At 37.5% G+C, this 23385-nt stretch overlaps 1 protein-coding gene across 1 annotated transcript in view; it reads left to right on the top strand.

Moving 5' to 3' along the window:
• The window catches only part of LOC127843606 (protein unc-13 homolog D-like), a 156571-nt gene that overhangs the window by 113122 nt on the left and 20064 nt on the right, over nt 1–23385 (top strand). The window contains exons 18-24 of the mRNA XM_052373295.1: nt 208–282; nt 598–705; nt 4730–5011; nt 5566–5706; nt 9506–9538; nt 9677–9835; nt 11421–11508. Of these exons, the coding sequence (XP_052229255.1) occupies nt 208–282; nt 598–705; nt 4730–5011; nt 5566–5706; nt 9506–9538; nt 9677–9835; nt 11421–11508 (886 nt within the window). The remainder of the gene's footprint in view (nt 1–207; nt 283–597; nt 706–4729; nt 5012–5565; nt 5707–9505; nt 9539–9676; nt 9836–11420; nt 11509–23385) is intronic.

Raw genomic sequence — 23385 nt, 5'->3', positions numbered from 1 at the left:
TAAAAAAATCTTCTGACAAGCTTTCATTTATTCAAAACTGCACCCGCAGCCGAGCGTTGGCACCCGCTATGCGGTGCTCTTGTGCATTATTCTTATTGGATAAGTTGCTGGACGTATGAAACTTTTGATTTGTATCCCGCCAGATTTACGAACACAGACATTTCTAGAAATTTCCTACATCTGCCTTTTACTTTCTGTCCCCTGAAGGTGATTGGAGAATGGCGTAAGATTGACCTCAAGGATGCAGACTGTGCCCTCATGGGAGTTATCAAGGTGACTGATGTAAGTTGGGCTGTATCAGTGGAACTTAAATGTTTACTTTTTGTGATCCCACTTTCAGATAGGTTGTTCATAGATCTACCTTTTGTCATTCTCCCGTCCATCTGTAAAAGTTGTGTATCATTGAAAAAGTATTGTTGCTAGAGTGATATACCTTTAGTTACCTTAGTATGCGGCTTAACTCATATCTGGGGCCATTAATGTAACAAGCTATTTTCATTTTTATACAGTTAAAATGGCTTTATAATGTGTTTATTTGTTTTGATGACTAAGGCTTTTTGGTTAACGTTTCTGAGCCTCACTAACCAAGTCTTTCAGATCATTTGTGACGGAGCCAGACTGTACGCCCACAAGGTTCAGTCCATTCTGGAGCGCAACTGTTACTTTGACAACAACCACAAGGCTGAGTTTGATGTCAATGACCGGGTGAGAAAGATGGGAATACAATGTATATGTGACATGTACCGTAATTCATCTAAGTTTTCAAACACTCCAAATATTTGGACGTTCTCTTTTTTAGACAAAATAATAATTTTTCCTGGCTCTTAATTTTTGGACTAAGGGGTTTTTCATCTATCATTAACAAAGCTAAAATTTCTGACAGTATATTTTACAGTCCTATTTTACCAGATTTCAATCCTGTTTTCGTTTATCTTTTATCACATTACTTCGATTTTTACGATTGGATTAAGGTCAAGAAACAGATGCATGCCTGAGGACAATGGACCATAACATTTGTGTTTTTGGTTAAATGACCACTTATACCTGTAGCAAACAAACCATTCACCAAAAAGCTTCATTAAGATCTAGTACTTAATAGCCGTGTTGTTTGTCGTTTGCATGGGAAGATCCAGTACTTAATCCTGTTGTTTGTCATTTGCGTGGGAAGATCCAGTACTTTATGGCTGTGTTTTTGCCCATTGCGTGTTGTTTGTCCGTTGCATGCGAGGATCCTGTTCTTAATGGCTGTATTGTGTGCTGATGCTAGAAAGATTCAGTACTTAATGGCTGTGTTGTGTGCAGGTTGCGTTTGAAGATTCAGTACTTAATGGCCTTGTTGTTTGTCCATTGTGTGGGGAGATCCAGCACTTAATGGCCTTGTTGTGTGTCCGTTGTGTGGGAAGATCCAGTACTTTATGGCCTTGTTGTTTGTCCATTGTGTGGGGAGATCCAGTACTTAATGGCCTTGTTGTGTGTCCGTTGTGGGGGAAGATCCAGTACTTAATGGCCTTGTTGTTTATCCGTTGTGTGGGAAGATCCAGTACTTAATGGCTGTGTTGTTTTTCCGTTGCATGGAAAGATCCAGTATTTAATGGCAGTGTTGTATGTCTGTTGTGTGGGAAGATCCAGTACTTAATGGCCTTGTTGTTGGTCCATTGTGTGGGAAGATCCAGTACTTAATGGCCTTGTTGTGTGTCCGTTGTGTGGGATGATCCAGTACTTAATGGCCTTGTTGTTTATCCGTTGTGTGGGAAGATCCAGTACTTAATGGCTGTGTTGTGTGTCCGTTGCGTGGGAAGATCCAGTATTTAATGGCTGTGTTGTGTGTCCGTTGCGTGGGAAGATCCAGTATTTAATGGCCCTGTTTTGTTTCTGTTGTGTGGGAAGATCCAGTTCTTAATGGCCTTGTGTAAAAGCCTTATTATTTCGCTCTGGATTGGGGATTGAACCTGGCTAATCCAAGTTGCCATAGCTACTTGTAGTTGCTCACAATGTAAGTGCAGTATGTATGGGGTTACTATTCTTTGAATGATGAAAAGATATTATGATTTGCCTTTCCAGGTAATATCACTAGCCCTGTTACCAAACAAATTCTCAATTCAAGTTGTTCAGTCTTAAGCTTCACTTTTGTCAGTTGCCAAGTTTAATTACGGCGAAAATGTCCGAACAATTTTTGAAACTATACACTATCTTAATAACAATAACAAGCCAGGCCTACTTTTCTTTGCAGACTATGAAAAGGCATTTGACATTTTAGATCATGATTTCATGTTAAAAAGCCTTAAACATTTTAATTTTGGAAATGAGCTCATACAATGGATTAAATTATTTTACACGGACATAAGTACCATAATCATAAATAACGGACATTTATCTGAACCAATCTCAATTCAAAGAGGAGTAAAACAAGGCTGTCCATTGTCAACAGCACTTTTTATATTAAGCATAGAAATATTGTCAAACTGTATTTTAAAAAATTCAGATATACATGGAATAAAAATAAAAGAACAAGAAATCAAGCAAATGCTTTTCGCAGATGATACAACGTATCTGACAGATGGAACACCCAATTCGTTCTCAGCACTGATAGATACCATTCAAGAATTCAGTGAAATATCTGGACTCAAACTAAATACGAAAAAAATCCATAATAATGCGCGTAGGTTCACTAAAAAATACACACATTAAATTTGATAAATACAAACATTTTTCTTGGACCTCTGAAGAAGCCAAAACACTTGGCTTTTACTTTACAAATGATGAAAATCTCGATATATACAAAAACTTTCAACCAAAATTGCAAGCCTTTAAAAATTGTTTAAAACAGTGGCAACACAGAAAATTAACACTTCTTGGAAAAGTCACAGTGGTTAAAACATTAGTCCTACAAAAAATTATGTATACATTGTCGGCACTTCCAACCCCTAATCATGATATAATAAAAAACATTTATGCATCTATATTCCAATTCGTGTGGATTTGTAAACCTGAAAAAATAAAAAGAACAACTCTTGTTAAACCAATAGAACAGGGAGGGCTAAAACTCACTGATATTAGTGCCCTTATACATGCAAATAAGGCCAGTTGGGTAAAAAGATTAACTGATATGAACAATACAGGGCAGTGGAAAATTTTCTATCAAAACGAACTCGATAAATATGGTGGAAATCTTGTATTTGAATGTTCACTTAATGAAAAACATATTGTTTCAAACTTTAAAAATGTATTCCTCAGAGATGTTATTTTGTCTTGGAACACGATTAAATCAAATTAAAAAGCAAGGCATGTAATTAAAACGATTATATGGAATAACTCAACAATAGAAAATAACCAAAATACCTTTTTTTACTTTAACTGGTGTAATAAGGGAATAAAGTTTTTAGAACACATATATGACTTTAGGTCAAAAAACTATTATACATTTGAAGCATTTAAAACCCTTTATGAATTACCCTCAACAGATTTTCTTAAATATTACACACTTATCCAAAGTATCCCGATAGCTTACAAACAAAAACTATCTGAAATGGAATTTGTCAACTTTAAAAATAACACATTACTACAAAATGTACAAACAACTAAAAAAGTGTGTAAATACTTGTATAATCAACAACAAACTTTAGACGAAAATAAAACCAAACAAGAAAGTAAATGGGAACAAATAATGTCCTCATATGAACATAGCATTGACTGGAAACATGCTTATCTGACACCATTTAAAGCCACCATAGATAATAATTTACGCAATTTCCAATACAAGAGCCTTCATTTCATATTACCCACTAATGCATATTTGTATAAATGTAAATTAATAGCTTCAAGTCTCTGCACCTTTTGCTCAAGTTTTAAGGAAACAATTATACATGTTTTATATGAATGTAATTCTGTTCAACCCATATGGAGGGAGCTAACAATGTTCTTAATCAGCAAACAATTACAAATTGATCTAAATGTAAATGATATTTTATTTGGTACCACAAAAGGAGGCTCAAATAATCAAGAAATAAATTATATAATAATTCTGATGAAGTCTTACATATTCAGTACTAAATCAAGAACGGAATAGCCAAACTTCGAGATTTTCAAAAACGCTCTAAGATCGAAAATTATATTAGAGAAGCAAATTGCCTTTAGAAAAGATAAACTTTATCAACACAATAAAAAAGGGTACAATTTTGTATTAACTCCTTAAAGAATCTTGCCTATAGCCTTTTTTTTTTTTTGATACTTCTCTTTTAGTTTTGTTCATTCCTGTCTCCTTTCCCTTTTCTTCTTTTAAGATAATCGTATAACTATCAAAAACAAGTAAGCGCGTATTTTACGCGCACAGAAAGTCAGTGTGTTTTTCCGCTAAAGTCACAAACTAAATTATTTTCCCATTCCTTAATTAACTAATCTTCTCCCCTTTTTCAATCGCTACAAAAATGTATAGCATCATCTCAACAATTTGTTTTCTGGTAACGATATGAAGCATTAAAACATGGATGTTAACATATTATTGTTGTTCGTAACCTGAATAAATTATGTGTGCATTAAAAGTGAATGTAAACAATACATGTACTCAAGTATATGTAACTGATGAACTATGTTATATTTGTTAATATGTAGAATCATGATGTAATTGAGATGTATGTTAATACTGCATGTTTTTACTCAACCACATCCTGAGCAATAGATATTTGTAATAACATTCTATTGTCCATTAAGGATATAATGCATTTGATTTCAGCTCTGTATCACTGTGAATAACATCGAGCATGTTCGACTCTACCTATCAAAGCTTCCTGAGCTCCTCGCCTGGGACGACATCGTGTTGAATATATCAGCACGACACCACAGTGAGATAGTGGGGAAACAGGCGCATGATACCCTTCAACGTCTGACTGACATGGCGAACAATGAAATCTTGTCGAATTGCGCTAGTTTGCTTAAACAGATCTGCGGGAAGATGCAGATAGAAATAGAGCGCTACATGGAGCTTTTCACAAGAAAAAGTTCAGAAAAAACTTCAGTAAGTTATTACTGTTGTGCTGTGTATGCAGTAGGTGTCTTTGTTTGCATGTATCTAAAAATTTCACTTTAACGGATAAGTCCTTGTTGACATTTTTAGTTTAATTTCTTCATTCTAGAAGCTTAAATTTGCATAATTCCCAGTTTTAGTTTAAATGGTATGCTTATCAAAGTCCTGAGATGCAGGCCTTGATTTCTTAAATAATCTTGAATAACAAGTCTACCTTAAGCTCACTTTATTAGCATTGCAATGAAAAATGCAAATATTACATGGTGAAAATAATACAAGATTTACATGAAATAAGAATCAAAATAAACTACATAAGCACCATTTTTTCGATAAAATAAACTTTAAAATAGTAATATGAATCAATAAATAAGTGATTTTAAGCCCATAACTCTAAAACCAGACTGAAGCTTATTTGAGAAAATGGCTCTTCTGTGAAAAAAATCTATACAAATCGTTGAATGATGATGCAGAAAATCCAGAAGCAAGAATTGATTTGCGAATAAATTCCAATGGATGTTAATGCAGACCTTGTTGCTTCATTTCAGTCAGTAGATGAATTGCTAGGATACATCACCAATAACCTACAGACATTGGAGACGCAGCTAATGCCCAATATTTACCCATTTATGATCGAGCAACTCTGGAATGTCACACTTACCTCCCTTGACAATCAGATAAAGCAGGGGGTAAGCCGGTTTTGTTGTCATGTACAACAAGTATTGCTTTATGGTTACCAAATCTTGTGAAACAAAAAACCAAACCAGTTACTTACATGCTGTTTGTATTCATGAATTTTAAAAATGATTATCTAAGTACTTTTATGATCTGATTACAATTTTGTTTCACATAAATCTTTGGATGGGATAGAAAATAGAAATTTATAAATGTCTGTGGGCCTGTCTGTCTGTAGGTGGGTCAGACGCTCATATATGGTTTATCTGTTTTAGATCAGAATGTTGATTTTTAATGATTTGTCATGAGTTATGTTCCTCAGATTTATCTTTATAACACCAACATAAAAGTAATGGAGGTTTCATATTATTCATTTTGAACAATTCTTAAGGGAAACCAGTCTTCCTTGAATTTTCAACATCCAAACTTGCATTTTATCATATAATATGAAGTTGTGCCTGTGCAGTTTTTAGAAGGTAATAAAAGTTATTATTCTATATCCAATAAATTCATCCAATCGGCATTCTTCATATATACCACGTGACCGTCCAATTTATTCCGGTATTGGATCCAAAAAGTCTGTATTTTTTTCCATATTTGACAGTTGGGTACAAGTGCACTAAGCAATAGTTTTATAACGATAAAAGCCGTGACCTAGAAAAAGTATCCGAATGTACTATAATCCACTCACACTGGCGCTTGTCTTGAAAATAGCATAGATGCAATTAAAGCATTTTAAAATCAAAATTAAAATGAAACAAAGAGCTGAAGAAAAGGATATGGAATAAAAATGCTTGTCCAATATGACGTCAAACTGTGTGCTTGTCCAAATATATCTCCGTATTGTACAGTGAAACGTCTAATAACCTATAATTATATTTTCAAAATGATTTTTACAGCTTGCTCCATAATACAACAAGTGGGGTTCATGGTTGTTTTATTATCACTTCTTGAGGTTGCATTAATAGATCTTATAATAATTATAATTCCCTTTTTTCGGCGTAGCTATCTAACCTAGATTTTCTCATTACTTAGTTGACCTTTGTAAGGGTCTAATCAATTTGAATATAAAATTTCCTGCATGTAGGCCTGAAACTTTTTGTATTTATAAAAATGTGCAATCTACAAACATTTTTATGCCCCCGGTAGGGTGGCATATAGCAGTTGAACTGTCCGTCAGTGTGTCAGTATGTCAGTATGTGTGTATGTCAGTCTGTCCGTCCGTCCGAAAACTTTAATGGCCATAACTTTTTCAATATTGAAGATAGCAACTTGATATTTGGCATGCATATGCATCTCACGGAGCTTTACATTTTGAGTGGTGAAAGGTGAAGGTCATCCTTCAAGGTCAAATGTCTAATATATGGCGTCTCTCCGTCTGTCCAAAAACTTTTAACATAAGCCATAACTTTTTATGCCCCCGGTAGGGTGGCATATAGCAGTTGGACTGTCCGTCAGTCAGTATGTCAGTATGTGTGTATGTCAGTCTGTCTGTCCGTCCGAAAAAAACTTGAACGTTGGCCATAACTTTTGCATTATTAAAGATAGAAACTTGATATGTGGCATGCATGTGCATCTCTTGGAGCTGCACATTTTGAGTGGTGAAAGGTGAAGGTCAAGGTCATCTTTCAAGGTCAAATGTCTAATATATGGCGTCTGTTTGTCCAAAAACTGTAACATTGGCCATAACTTATTCACTATTGAAGATAGCAACTTGATATTTGGCATGCATGTGTATCTCATGGAGCTGGACATTTTTAATGGTGAAAGATGAAGGTGAAGGTCATCCTTCAAGGTCAAATGTGAAATATATGGTGTCTGTCCGTCTGTCCAAAATCTTCAACATTGGCCATAACTTTTTCACTATTGAAGATAGCAACTTGATATTTGGCATGCATGTGTATCTCATAGAGCTGAACATTTTGAGTGGTGAAAGGTAAAAGTCAAGGTCATCCTTCAAGGTCAAATGTCAAATATATGGCGTCTGTCCGTCCGAAAACTTTAACGTTGGCCATAACTTTGTATGCCCCCGGTAGGGTGGCATATAGTAGTTGAACTGTCTGTCAGTATGTCAGTCAGTATGTCAGTCTGTTCGTCCGTTCGAAAAAAACACTTTAATGTTGGGCATAACTTTGCAATATTGAAGATAGCAACTTGATATTTGGCATGCATGTGTATCTCATGAAGTTGCACATTTTGAGTGGTGGAAATTCAAGGTCAAGGTCATCCTTCAAGGTCAAAGGTAAAAAAATATATTTCAAAGCGGTGTTCTCATGAAGCTGCACATTTTTAGTGGTGGAAGTTCAAGGTCAAGGTCATCCTTCAAGGTTATTTGTTTTCAAAGCGGCGCAATAGGGGGCATTGTGTTTCTGATGAACACATCTCTTGTTCGCTTCTTCATTAAGATGTTATTCAATTGAATTTCTATTTTTGGGAAGTATATGGTATGAAAAGGGATATTACTGTACAGTTGGTTGTTTAACGATGTTAACTGCGTGTTTAGCATGAAACAATTATATCTCTAATGATAAAGATTAAGAGATAGAACAATTTCACACTTTACTCTCGACATCAATACAGTTTGTGTACTGTGCCCCTTTATAGTTGCAAAATTGTCAGCGCCTTAGTGTTGTACTTTAAGATTGTGTTCTCAAGTTTAGTAATTTTTACCATATTGCATTCTGTTCACTCGTATATTTTAGATCATATAAGTATAGTTGTTCAATAACCTGATATATGCTTTGACGAAAGTATTTTAAATTGTTTTCTATATTGACCATTAATTAAACTTGTAATTGTATAAAGCTTTGAACAAGCCTTCTTCAAGAAGTGGAGTCATTACCTCACTTTAATGAATTGCATTTCAACCCACAAGGTATCATGCAAGGTTAGTTATGAGTCAGCAACAGAAAATGTTATAAAACCGCTATGGCGTTAAATAGCTGAACTTGAAGTTTATTTTGATTAGATAGATATTAAATTAAGATTTCCAGCAATATTATTATGGAATGTCAATCATAGAGTCTTTATTTGTTTTAAACATTATGCTGATTAGCACCAGTTTTGATTTAATTAGACATATTCAACCATTTAGACCAATTTATTAAGCATTCGCTATAATTCACAAGATATTGACAATCAAATCAAATAACAATGTCTGGAAACCACTATAACAGGTCTTTTCACAGACAGCAAGTATACATATTTCAAATATGTATGGATGATTAGTATGGTTACGGCTGACCTATATGTTTTCATTGATTTTCATTCTTCTTGTGATTTTTAGCTCGGTTGTTTTAGGAGAAAACCCAAGGTATTGTCATAGCCAGCTCGTCGTGTCCGTCGTCGTGTCTTCTTCGTCGTGATTTAACCTTAAGATTTTGTTAAGGTTTTTAACATTGGCTCTAAAATCAAAGTGCTTCTTCCTTGAAACTTCACATGTAGCTGCACGTTGATGAGTTCTACATGACACACCCAATTTTGGGTCTCTAGGTCAAAGGTCAAGGTCACTGTGACCTAAAAGTAAAATTCTGATAAGCTTTCACAGCGGAGCGTGACACACGTTATGCGGTGCTCTTGTTCTATTTTATAACTAGAGATGTCTGTTTAATAATATCTGATAAAACAAAATAAGCCAAAAACTCTGGCGCAACACCCCGTGATTTATATGCGTGTGATGCAGCTAAGAACCACGCAGAAAAAAGGCATTCACTATCTTTGATCTCATAGATATAACTTTTGATCATTCCTCAACACCAACCACAATGAAAGCTGTATATCTTTAAAAAAAATCATATATATTTCTTGTTTCAGAATAGTCCTGAATTCTACAACCTGATGAAGCAAGTAAGAAACTGTTTGGACATTTTCATGTCAAAATCACATCCACTAATTATCTCCTGCATTGAAAATATATATAGTTGTTGGCAACTCTCCATAGCACATTTCAATATTTGATTAAATACTTTCCAATTATTCCTACAGCACCTGCGCTCCATCACAGCATTCTTTCTGCAGAGTGGGCTTGACGACAGAGTACTGCAGTCAGTCATCTGTGAAGAGTTCAAGGACAAACTGGACATGAACTCCAAACTGACCAATGATCTCATGCTGGACTACTTCAGCCAGCTCTCTTCCAACATTGTGAGACATTCTTTTCCATGTTTTGTATTGATTGTTCCGCACTTTTTAGATGCAAATGTATTGGCTGATTTGATATTGTCTTTCCTTCCATTTCATCTGTCTGTTAAATTTTTGTGATGAACCTGACTTCAATAACTGCTTGAGTGACAAAACATTATTATCAGCATTAGATTATGTGCACCTGCGTTTTTTGTGTGTACAGATTTTATTCCCCCGGTAGGATGGCATATAGCAGTCGCACTGTCTGTCCATTCCATATTCTGTTTTCCTGAGGTTTTTAACGCAAGGCTTTAAGATATTGAGCTGATTTTGTATGTGCGTCCACCTACATTACCTACACATGAAGTGTAAAATTTGTTGGGGTCAATTGATTTTTGAAAAAGGTACAGGCCTTTGACAGATCTAAATTTTGCCAAGGATATAACTTAATAATATAAGAATTTTTTAAAAGGATATAATCCAAGGTAGGAACTTCTATAAAAGTGAAAGGCATGGAGATTTGAGACAAATGACGTTTTAGAAATTTTCTCTATAATAAACGTTTTTAAGGTGTTTTTTATGCAAAGCTTTCAGATATTGAGCTGATTTTTATGCCCCCGGTAGGACAGCATATAGCAGTTGAACTGTCCGTCAGTCCGTCTGCCCGTCAATCTGTGCGTCTGTCCAAAAACTTTAACATTGCCCATAACTTTTGAAATATTGAAGATATCAACTTGATATTTGGCATGCATGTGTATCTCATGGAGCTGCACATTTTAGTGGTGAAAGGTCAGGTCATCATTGAAGATCAACGGTCAAATATATGGCTTCAAAGCGGCGCAGTAGGGGGCATTGTGTTTCTGACAAACACATCTCTTGTTGTAATGTGAGTCTACCTACATGACTTACAGATGAAGTGTGAGCCTTGTATTAGGCTATTGATTTGTTGCTTTCTTGTGTCTACCTTCATGACTTACAGATGAAGTGTAAGCCTCGTTTGAGGCTATTGATTTGTTGCTTTCTTGGCCTTGTTTTCTCTAAAATAGCTGCTGTGGGACTTCCAAGGGCAGTAGGGCGCATTGTGTTTAACGAACACAACCTTTGTTTCTGACATCATCCTAGTTATGGGTACCTTTAATAAGTCAAAATATGAGAAAGTGTTAATTATATAAACAAAAATATATTTAATATTGAAGGTGAAAAAAAACAGCATTTGTGCCAATGCTGTATATGGAGTATTGTTCACCCTCAGTGCGATCTCTTGCTTCTGACAATGTTGTGTTATACTAAACAGTATGTGTGTAAAGTGTCATAGCAGATTGGCCTGTGCAGTCCGCACAGGCAAATCAGGGATGACCCTTTCGGCCTAAACTGGATTTTCTGTAAGTAAAGACTTCCTTAAAACAAAACATTCCAAAAAGCAAAACATGTCTTCCCAAATAAGTCTGTGTGGACTGCACAGGCTAGTCTGGGATGCACTTTAAACACATGCATTTATCCCAGTTTTCCAAAACAAGGCTGTAATGTCTGGGTTATTACTTTGATATTGGTCAAATCTTCAGGCCATGCAAAATGTTACATGTTTTTTAACTGGATTTCATTACAGGAAACGCCCACTGAGTATTTCGGCAATCTGGCGTACAAGGCTGCATACGTGGAGGAGACCAGGGGTCATATAATGATACTGGTAAATGGTGAGAAAATCATCTATATTTTGAGTTAAAATATTGCATTTAAATATATTTGTGTATGTATATGAACGTGTTAATTCTTAAAAACATATTTTTATTTCTCATACAATTCCCCTAAATTATTTGCAGGCGTCATCCATATTTTGAAAGTGCAGTCCATATAAAAAATTGATGGCCTCTATTACACTTTATGGACATGAACCAATGACATTGAAATTATAGGAGAAGAAATTAATGTGATGTACAATATTTTATTTAGTACCCTGAAGCATTTTTTAGCTCACCTGAGCACAACGTGCTTATGGTGAGCTTTTATGATCGCATTTTGTCCGTCCTGCGTCGTGCGCCGTCAACATTTGCCTTGTGAACACTCCAGAGGCCACATTTATTGTCTGATCTTCATGAAACTTGGTCAGAATATTTGGCCCAATGATACCTCGACTAAGTTCGAAACTGGGTCATGCTGGGTCAAAAACTAGGTCACTAGGTAAAAAAAACAAAAAAACCTTGAACACTGTAGAAGTCACATTTGATGCCAAATCTTTATGTAACTTTGTCAAAATGTTTTTCTAAATGATATGTTGGTTGAGTTCAAAAATGGTTCAGGTCCGTTGAAAAACATGGCCCGCAATCATCATGAAACATGGTCAAAACATTGGTTTTATTGATATCTTGGACGAGTTCAAAAATGGTCCAGATCTGTGAAAAAACATGGCCACCAGGGGGCGGGGCAGTTTTCTCTATATGTATATAGTGAAAACATGTGAACACTCTACAAGTCACATTTTTAATCCAATCTTCATGAAAATTTGTCTGAACATGTGTTTTCTGGATAGGACTGTTGAGTATGAAAATGGTTCGGATCGGTTAAAAAGCATGGCCGCCAGGGGGGGGGGGGGTCATTTTCCTTATATTTATATAGTAAAAAAAGCTTGTGAATACTCTAGAAGTCACATTTTTTGCCTAATCATCATGAAAAAAATCTAAACATCAATTTTATAGATATCTTGGACGAGTTCGAAAATGGTCATGATGGGTGGAAAAACATGGCCCCCAGGGGGTGGAGCAGTTTTCTCTATATGTATATAGTGAAAACATGTGAACAGTCAGTTAAAGAAAGATAACCTGTACATGCATACTTTCTAATAGTTAACTCCCTTGTTAAAACCTTGTTAACACTCTAGAGGCCACATTTATTTTCTGATCTTCATGAAATTTGGTCAGAAGATTGGTCTCAATAATATTTTGGATGAGTTCAAAAATGGTTACGTTTGCTTGAAAAACATGGCTGCCAAGGGGCGGGGCATTTTTCCTTTTATGGCTATATATGGCTATAGTAAAATCTTGTTAACACATCTTCATGAAACTTGGTCAGAAGATTTATCCCAATAATATCTTGGAACAGTTATAAAATGATGCTGGTTGGTTGAAAAACATGGCCGCCAGGGGGGGCGGGGCATTTTTCCTTATATGGCTATAGAAGAAGCTTGTTAACACTCTATAGAGGCCACATTTATTTTCCGATCTTCAAGAAACTTGGTCTGAAGATTTGTCCCAATGATATCTTGGATGTATTCAAAAATAGTTTCGGTTGCTGGAAAAACATGGCCACCAGGGAGCGGGGCATTTTTCCTTATATGGCTTTATATGGCTTTAGAAAACCTTGTTAACACTCTAGATACCACATTTATTGTTCAATCTTCATGAAATTTGGTCAGAAGATTGGTCCCAATGATATCTTAAATGAGTTTGAAAATGGTTATGTTTGCTTGAAAAACATGGCTGCCAAGGGGCGGGGTATATTTCCTTATATGGCTATACATGGCCATAGTAAAATCTTGTTAACACTCTAGAGGCCACATTAATTGTCAGATCTTCATGAAACTTAGAAGATTCATCTCAATAATATATTGGATGAGTTCAAAAATGATGGCGGTTGGTTGAAAAAACATTGCCGCCAGGGGGTGGGGCATTTTTCCTTATTTGGCTTTAGTAAAACCTTGTTAACACTCTAGAGGCCACAAATTTATTTTCCTATCTTCATGAAACTTGGTCAGAAGATTTTCCCAATGATATCTTGGATGAGTTTGAAAATGGTTTCGGTTGCTTTAAAAACATGGCCACCCGGAGGGGGCGGGGCATTTTTCCTAATATTGCTTTATATTGCTTTAGTAAAACCTTATTAACACTCTAGAGGCCACATTTATTGTCCGATCATCATGAAACTTGGTCAGATGATTTGTCCCAATGATATCTTGGATGAGTTCGAAAATGGTTCCGGTTGGTGGAAAAACATGGCCGCCAAGGGGGCGTGGCATTTTTCCTTATATGGCTAAAGTAAAACCCTGTTAACACTCTAGAAGCTATATTTATTGTAGGATCATCATTCAACTTTGTCAGAAGATTTGTCCCAATGATATCTTGGACAAGTTCGAAAATGGTTCCAGTTGCTTGAAACACATGGCCACCAGTGGGCGGGGCATTTTTCCTTATATGGACTAATGAATCTACATGAAACTTTGTCAGTATATTTGTTTAAATGATATCTTGGATGTGTATGAAAATGGTTCTGGTCTGTTTTAAAACGTGACTGCCAGGGTGTTCACTAGTCATGAATGTTGGTAAGAACAATTTGTTCTAATGACATCTTGGGCTGCACAGAACAGGTAAGTTCCTTTGAATCTCAGGTGAGCGACTTTGGGCCTTTCAGGCCCTCTTGATTTAATGAATAATCAAAGCTGCTGATACAAATGTTACCCCTGCATAGTAAAACAAACAGCAGCTTATTACCGGTAAATAAAACTGATATTGAATCATGTTATGAAAGAAGCATACTCACCAGAGAGGAAGACAAACAAGATTGGGAGTTCCATGCCGAGACAGGTATTTTTTATAAGACTCCACTCACTTTTCAGCCATTTAAGCAAGAAAGGGATTATCGTTTATCGTCAACTATCGGTGAAACCGGAGGGGACTTATGGTTTGCGCTCCGTCAGTCAGTCTGTCTGTCCGTCACACTTTTCTGGATCCTGCGATAACTTTAAAAGTTGTTCATATTTTTCATGAAACTTGAAACATGGATGGATGGCAATATGGAGATTATGCATGTCATTTCATTTTGTTCCTACGTCAAGAATTATGGTTGCCATGGCAACAAATATATATAAAAAAGTTACCGACAATGGCGGAGTTTCACCGGTAGAGGACAATATTGCTTGGCAATCTCTTGTTTCTATTAATATTCGCTCAATATCTCGACTTAACTTGCTGAGAAATTACAAAGCGGTACGCAAAAATACAGGTCCTGCTAAGAAAATTCAAAGCGAGCATAGTGCCATTTTTACTAATAATGAGCACTCCTATAGTGAATTGTTTCACAAGATGTTATTTATTTGAAAATCATGCGGAATCTAATATCTTCTCTCTGTTAGAGTTAGGAAATAAGGTTGTCATCATCCAAATCGACACTTAAAAATAATAATGAAGGTGAGCACGAGTTTCACATTAAGCAATATTATAAAGGAAGGTATTGGCGATGTAGTAGTTACTTAATGTGAAGAACATCAATAAATATTGGATTGAGATTTCTTATAAGTGGTAGTCCCTGGAAAGAATAGTTTTGGATTCATTAATGCATGTTAGAATTGTATACTAATATATTCGACAATCTAGTCCATTTAACCTGTAGCACAGGCACAGTGTGTTTAAGCATTAAATAAATAACCATTGTGGTTCAATCTTACTCAAATGTAGTTCATTTTCATTGATCTTCAAGATAAAAATTTAAATAGACAAGAATGAAACACCTACCCAGCCATATTTAGCTTGGGTTGGGAAAAGGAAAAAAATAACATTATTCATTGAAGACTTATTCAAAATAGTTTGTAGTTTGTAAGCAAATATATCCAATTACATTTCTATGTCCACTCTTTAAAGAATAGACAAGCAATTCAATATGCCCAGACATCTGTGTCAGCATTGGTATCTTAGCAAGGTTTAAAGTTGCCCAGACAACTGTGTTAGTATTGCAGTCTTAGATAGGTTTTAAATTGCCAAGACATCTGTGTCAGCATTGTTGTCTTAGCAAGGTTTAAAGATATCCAGACAACTGTGTCAGTATTGGTGTCTTAGCTAGGTTTTAGCTTGTCCAGACATCTGTGTTAGCATTGGTGTCTTAACTAGGTTTTTTTTGCAAGCAATTCTACTTGCCCAGTCATCTGTGTCAGCATTGGTGTATTAGCTAGGTTTTAACTTGCCCAGACATCTGTGCCAGCATTGGTGTCTTAGCTAGGTTTTAATTTGCCCTGACATCTGTGTCAGCGTTGGTGTCTTAGCTAGGTTTTAACTTGCCCAGACGTCTTTGTCAGCATTGGTGTCTTTACTAAGTTTTAACTCGCCAAGATGTCTGTGTCAGCATTGCAGTTGAGCAAGTTTTTAACTTTTTCAGAAATCTGTGTCAGCATTGGTGTCTTAGCTCTGTTTTAATTTGCCCAGATGTCTGTGTCAGCATTGGTGTCTTAGCTCTGTTTTAATTTGCCCAGATGTCTGTATAAGGATTGGTGTCTTAACTATGTTTTAATTTGTCCAGACATATGTGTCAGCATTGATGTCTTAGCTAGGTTTTAACTTGTCCAGACATCTTTGTCAGCGTTGGTGTCTTAACTAGGTTTTAACTTGCCCAGATTTCTGTGTCAGCATTGCAGTTGAGAAAGGTTTTAACTTGTCCAGACATCTGTGCCAGCATTGGTGTCTTAGCTCTGTTTTAATATCATAAATACGTTACCTGTTATCTCTAGCTTACCCCTTTCCAAGGGAGTTATTTCATCCGGAAAATATTCAAGCGCTGTGGACCTAAGAATCCAAATCAGGTTAAACATAGTACAATGCAACCTAACAGGAAATCAAGAACCACAACTCATCTTTCCTTTCCGGATAAAACCATGTGCACGCCTATTTTAGGCTCAGGACTTATGTGTTCTTTTCACTGTGTTTTTGTCGGAGTTTAAAAGGATAAAGTTTATTTATCTTTTATTTGTATCATTCGGTTTATATTTCTATACTTTTTGTTGCAGTAATTGTCATATTTCTGCTTTTGCTGGGTTTCTTTGTTTGCATCGTCGCTCATGTACATGACGTCATGAGCACGTGAACCACGAGGAATTCGTGCCTATTCCCCAATAAGTAATTGAGGTCAATTGGACAGCGTTCTTTGTGTTTACATTTTGTGGTTTAACTTTTTATTTGAATTTATAATCATTAATTTGTCTTTTGTAGGTTCTTTCTGTTTCTTTTATTTCAGAATGAACTTACAGGATAGAGGTTCTTGTGGTCATATCAAAGCAAGGTGGGATTCCCACGATACTTGCTTGGCATGTACCGGTTGCACATTTAATAACAAATGTGCGGTTTGCGATTTGTGGGCTTACGACGTATGGACAAAAGCAGGTCGCCGGAGGACGTCGATCAGCCGCAAACGCAACGAACCTCCATACGACGTTGATTACCCAGTGACTCCACTGGTCAAGGATGACCAGCGGTTTTGTCAGTCACTGGGTACCGGGCAAGATGGTGTTGTTGTCAGTCGATCGTCATCAGATCTTATGACTCACACCATGCATACCGGCGACATTGATCATGGAACGACTGGATCAATGTCGGACCACATGGCAGCCGCCATTCTACGGTCTTTGTCCGGTGACATAACCAGTCATAATATGACCGGCCGGTCACCGGTCATGTCACCGGTCCGGTCATGTCACCGGTCCGGTCCGGTCATGTCACCGGTCCGGTCATTGATCACCGGTTCGGTCACAGGTCCAGTCTGGTCACCGGTCAACAGTCATCAGTTAGGCCTGCCACCGATAACACCAATCGCCGGTCAAGAAGAACTCGGTCTTCATCATCGGCTTATTCTTATACATCCGATTCGTCGTCGAATACATCGTCTTCATCAAGGAGTGGACATCGGACACGCTCTTCTTCGTTGAGCAGTTATCATCGTCGCGTAAAGGAAGGGTGGGGTGCTCACCTGGAACCTCTCAGTCTGATAATTTCAGGGTTGTGGTCTCATCAGGAATCTCACCTACATATCAACAATCTAGAAATGCGAGCAGTATTTCTAGCTGTATCTCATTTCCAATCACATCTTCGAGACTCTTGTGTGATGGTGTCAACAGACAACACATCTGTGGTGGCTTACATCCAGGCACAGGGGGGAACACATTCTCAATCCCTGTATCTGGAAACCAGAAAATAACTTGTTCTTTGCAAAACACTCAACATTCATCTGCTGGCAAAATATATACCAGGTCGCCTCAACGCCATGGCGGATGGTTTGTCTCGCAAACACCAGTTACATCCATCGGAGTGGACACTTCATCAAGAAGTGACCAACCAGATCTTTTTCAAGTTCGGTTATCCCCTGGTCGATTTATTTGCAACCAGACACAATCACAGACTTCCTCTGTATGTGAGTCCAGTTTACGATCCAGCAGCGTGGGCAATTGACGCGCTTTCGTTCGCGTGGGACCAACTGGACGCTTACGCCTATCCCCCACCCATTCTAATTCCCCAAATATTGGGGAAAATCAGGGTGAGCTCTTGCAGGATACTCCTGATTGCCCCTTGGTGGCCCAGAAGATCTTGGTTCAACGATCTTCTCAGTCTCCTGTACGATTATCCCAGGAATCTTCCTCACAGGTCAGATCTTCTGTCTCAAAGCAGCAGACTACATGCGGACCCAAAAATGTTCCACTTACACGTCTGGCAGTTATCAGGCAATCTTTGCAGAAGAAATGATTTTGTGTCAGGGCTTCAACCCTCGTTGCTTCGGCAAGGAGAAAATCCACCAGAGCAGTCTATGATGCTCGTTGGAAACTCTTCTCCAATTGGTGTTTTCGAGGGAAAATTAATCCCCTCAATCCCTCTGCTAGACGAATAGCGGATTTTCTCATTTATCTTTTTGATGATAAGAAACTTTCTCTTAGTTCCATCAAAGGATACAGATCTATGATTTCGCATACATTGGCTTTCACTAAGTCTTCACAAGTCTGTGCTGATCCAGCTATTTCAGAACTTGTTCGAGCTATGGAACTTAGTCGTCCTGTATCTCGTACACTTGCTCCTAAATGGGATTTAGCTTGTGTGCTATGTTCGCTTATTAAGGCTCCCTATGAATCTCTTGATCAGGCTTCATTACAATTCCTAACATGGAAGACCGTTTTCCTTCTTACTATGGCTTCAGCCAAACGGAGAAGTGAAATTCATGCTCTTTCTCTCGAGGATAGTCATCTTCGTTTTGACTCTTCTGATGGTTCCGTTACATTGTTATGTCAGTCAGGATTCCTTGCTAAAAATCAACTCCCCTCTATGGCTTCCAAACCCTTCAAAGTTCCAAGTCTATCTAGAACTTGTGGACATGAAGATGATGATAGACTCCTTTGCCCGGTCAGGGCTTTGAAGTTCTACCTTAAAAAGGTAAAGTCTATTCGAGGTTCTCGCAAGAGACTTTTCATTCCATTAAAAGGGGGGGGGGGGGCGATGTGTCTGCGGCTTCTATTTCTCGTTGGATAGCCTCGACTATAAGGAAAGCTTATTCTTCTCTTTCATCGAGGGATTTATCCCTGTTTAAGATAAGACCGCATGAATTAAGAGCTCTTTCGGCTTCGTGGGCTTATATTAATCAGACCCCACTATCTGAAGTGCTTCAAGCTGCTTTCTGGAGGAATCCGACCACCTTCTCCTCTTTTTATCTTCGTTCTCTTGAGTGCCAACAAGACAATTTGTATAAGTTGGGTCCTCTTGTAGTGGCTCAAACTGTAGTTTCTTCTATGGCGTAAGTACACTGGTGCCATCCGAGAATTAAGTACTATACTGTACTAACAAAGATTATAAGAGGACGTGATTCTACTATCTCTGGCTGTAAACCCTCTATATGGGTTCTGCTGTGATGGGAAAAAATATGCGAACCTTCCCGCCGCAGCTGCAAAATCAGCTAGAGATAACAGGTAACGTATTTATGATATTAAAACAAATTTTCTTAAAGTAAAATTCATTTTAATTATTAAATACTTACCTATTGGTAAGTCCCACCTCCCACCCCGCTCATCGCCTTTTTATGTTTGCGTAAAGGAAAGATGAGTTGTGGTTCTTGATTTCCTGTTAGGTTGCATTGTACTATGTTTAACCTGATTTGGATTCTTATAGAGGTGGACGATTCCCAGCGCTTGAATATTTTCCGGATGAAATAACTCCCTTGGAAAGGGGTAAGCTAGAGATAACAGGTAAGTATTTAATAATTAAAATGAATTTTACTTTAAGAAAATTTGTTTTAATTTGCCGAGATGTCTGTGTCAGCATTGGTGTCTTAGCTATGTTTTAATTTGTCCATACATCTGTTTCAGTATTGGTGTCTTAGCTAGGTTTTAACTTGTCCAGACATCTTTGTCAGCATTGGTGTCTTAACTAGGTTTTAACCTTGCCCAGATGTCTGTGTCAGCATTGCAGTTGAGCAAGGTTTTAACTTGTCCAGACATCTGTGCCAGCATTGGTGTTTTAACTATGTTGTTATTTGCCCAGATGTCCGTGTAAGCATTGGTGTCTTAGCTATTTTTTAATTTGTCCATACATCTGTGTCAGCATTGGTGTCTTAGCTAAGTTTTAACTTTCCCAGATGTCTGTGTCAGCATTGGTGTCTTAGCTAGGTTTAAATCTGTCTAGACATCTGTGTCAGCATTGGTGTCTTAGCTAGGTTTTAACTTGCCCAGACGTCGGTGTCAGCATTGATGTCTTAGCTAGTTTTTAACTTGCCCAGACATCTTTGTCAGCATTTTTGTCTGAAATAGGTAGGTTTTAACATTCCCAGACATCTGTGTCAGCATTGGTATCTTACATGTAGCTAGGTTTTAGGTTTTTGGTAAGCTAATTTCCTGGGAATAGCGTGAGCAATTTTATCCAAACTAAAAATATTTGTTTCCCATATTAAAACGACTCTTTGGGCCAAGTTTGGTAACTCTTTATTTTAAATTTGTCACGTTAGGGGCCATTTTACGCTTACAAACTTCAATTATGCACAATATAGGTGGATTAATTTTTTTGTTAAGCTAATTTCCATATAAAAACATTTATTCTTCATAAAGAAATGACCTAATAGGCCAAATTGGTCATTCTTTTTGACATTTGTAAAAAGTTTAGTACATTTTCTACTTTTACATTTTCTTATACACTGTATAGGCAGGTTTAAGGTTATTATTAAACTTTTTCAGGAGTAATTTTATGGATATTAATCAAAATTATAATATTTAATATATTATAATATATATTGTTCTGCTCAATAATTAAATTTATGAGCAGGATCACTATTTCGTAAAATAGAAAACATGGTTGCTGCTTAGTTACTCAAAAACAAAGCAAGTCATTGTCAAGCTATTACATGCAAAGATAGATAATTTATATCAAAAATTCATATGAGATGGCAGATGTGACCAATGTCACTGTAAATAAATAAAGAGAAATAAATTTTATTTTATAACTCAATAACAATTTAGCGTGCAAATGTTAAAGTTTGCGTACTACTCCAAATATTTCCTGTGTCCTTTGACATATTGCTTTTATATTTTGCATACTTCATTACCAACATGACCCCAATCTATAGACTAGAAATGGCGCGGCAGAGGCCGACGCGTATCCCCACGCCGCATGTTTGACCCAAGGGCGCCCCAGGGTTGATCATGGGGCCATGCATAGTTGAGATTGACTGTATTGTCATAAGAGAAGTTCAGTATCAATTAGAAGTGAATGGGTGTAAAAATAAAGAAGTTATAGTAAAAGGCAATTTTGGGAGGGTGTGGCCTATGTGGGCGGGGTGCCCCAGGGTTGGTAATGGGGCCATGCATAGTTGGGATTGACCGTATTGTCATAAGAGAGGTTCAGTATCAATTTGAAGTGAATCAGTGTATTAATGAAGAAATTATAGTAAAAGGCAATTTTGGGCGGGTGTGGTCTATGTGGGCGTGGCGCCCCAGGGTTGGCAACGGGGCCATGCATAGTTGAGTTTGACCGTTTTGTCATAAGAGAGGTTCAGTATCAATTTGAAGTGAATCAGTGTAGAAATGAAGAAGTTAATGTAAAATAACCTAAATTTTTTTTTATAGTAAATGGATTTTTTTGGTGGGTGTGGCCTATGTGGGCGGGCGCCCCAGGGTTGGGATTGGGGCCATGCATAGTTGAGATTGACCCTAATGTCATAACAAAAGTTCAGTATCAATTTGAAGTGAATCCGTGTAGAAATGAAAAAATTATAGTAAATGGAAATTTTTGGTGGGTGTGGCCTATGTGGGCAGGGCGCCCCAGGGTTGGGAATGGGGCCATGCATGGTTGAGATTGACCGTAGGGTCATAGGTGAGGTCCAGTATCAATTTGAAGTGAATCGGTGTAGAAATAAAGAAGTAAATGTAAAATAACCTAAAAAAATGAGTGATAATTTCTGACGCGGCCCCACTCCAACCCCTATAACTTTTGACCCAGGGGTCAGATCAAAATTCCAAATAGTGCACCGTCGCACATATGCTCATAGCTACCATGTGTGTAAATTTCAAGGTTCTAGTGCTTTTAGTGTAGGAGGAGATAGTGGCCAGGACGGACGGACAGACGGACAGACGGACGGACAGACGGACGGACGGACGGCGGAGATCACCACAATATCCCCACCTTTTTTTCAAAAAGCGTGGGGATAACAAGAGCACACAACTGTATCAAGCATTTTACAGAATTATGGCCCCTTTTATACTTAGAATATGCATATTATTGATAAATCTAGGTTAAAGTTTGCGTACTACCCCAAATATTTCCTTTGTCTTTTGGCATATTGATTTCATATTTATGCCCCCCTTCGAAGAAGAGGGGGTATATTGCTTTGCACATGTCGGTCGGTCTGTCGGTCAGTCCACCAGGTGGTTTCCGGATGATAACTCAAGAACGCTTGTGCCAAGGATCATGAAACTTCATAGGTAGATTGATCATGACTCGCAGATGACCCCTATTGATTTTGAGGTCACTAGGTCAAAGGTCAAGGTCACGGTGACCTGGAATAGTAAAATGGTGTCCGTATGATAACTCAAGAACGCATACGCCTAGGATCATGAAACTTCATATGTAGATTGATCATGACTTGCAGATGACCCCTTTTGATTTTGAGGTCACAAGGTCAAAGGTCAAGGTCATGGTGACCCGAAATAGTAAAATGGTTTCCGGATGATAACTCAAGAATTCATACGCCTAGGATCATGAAACTTCACTGTTAGATAGATCATGACTCGCAGATGACCCCTACTGATTTTGAGGTCACTAGGTCAAAGGTCAAGGTCACGGTGACCCGAAATAGTAAAATGGTTTCCGGATGATAACTCAAGAACGCATACGCCTAGGATCATGAAACTTCATAGGTAGATTGATCATGACTCGCAGATGACCCCTATTGATTTTGAGGTCACTAGGTCAAAGGTCAAGGTCACAGTGACCCGAAATAGTAAAATGGTTTCCGGATGATAACTCAAGAACGCATATGCCTAGGATCATGAAACTCCATTGTTAGATATATCATGACTTGCAGATGACCCCTATTGATTTTGAGGTCATTAGGTCAAAGGTCAAGGTCACGGTGACCTGAAATAGTAAAATGGTTTTCGGATTATAACTCAAGAACGCATACGCCTAGGATCATGAAACTTCATGGGTAGATTGATCATGACTTGCAGATGAGCCCTATTGATTTTGAGGTCACTAGGTCAAAGGTCAAGGTCACTGTGACCCGAAATAGTTAAATGGTTTCCGGATGGTAACTCGAGAATGCTTACGCCTAGGATCATGAAACTTCATAGGTAC

The sequence above is a fragment of the Dreissena polymorpha genome, chromosome 1, assembly GCF_020536995.1.
Source record: "Dreissena polymorpha isolate Duluth1 chromosome 1, UMN_Dpol_1.0, whole genome shotgun sequence".
Taxonomy (NCBI): domain Eukaryota; kingdom Metazoa; phylum Mollusca; class Bivalvia; order Myida; family Dreissenidae; genus Dreissena; species Dreissena polymorpha.
This window is presented reverse-complemented; position numbering and strand designations above follow the sequence as displayed.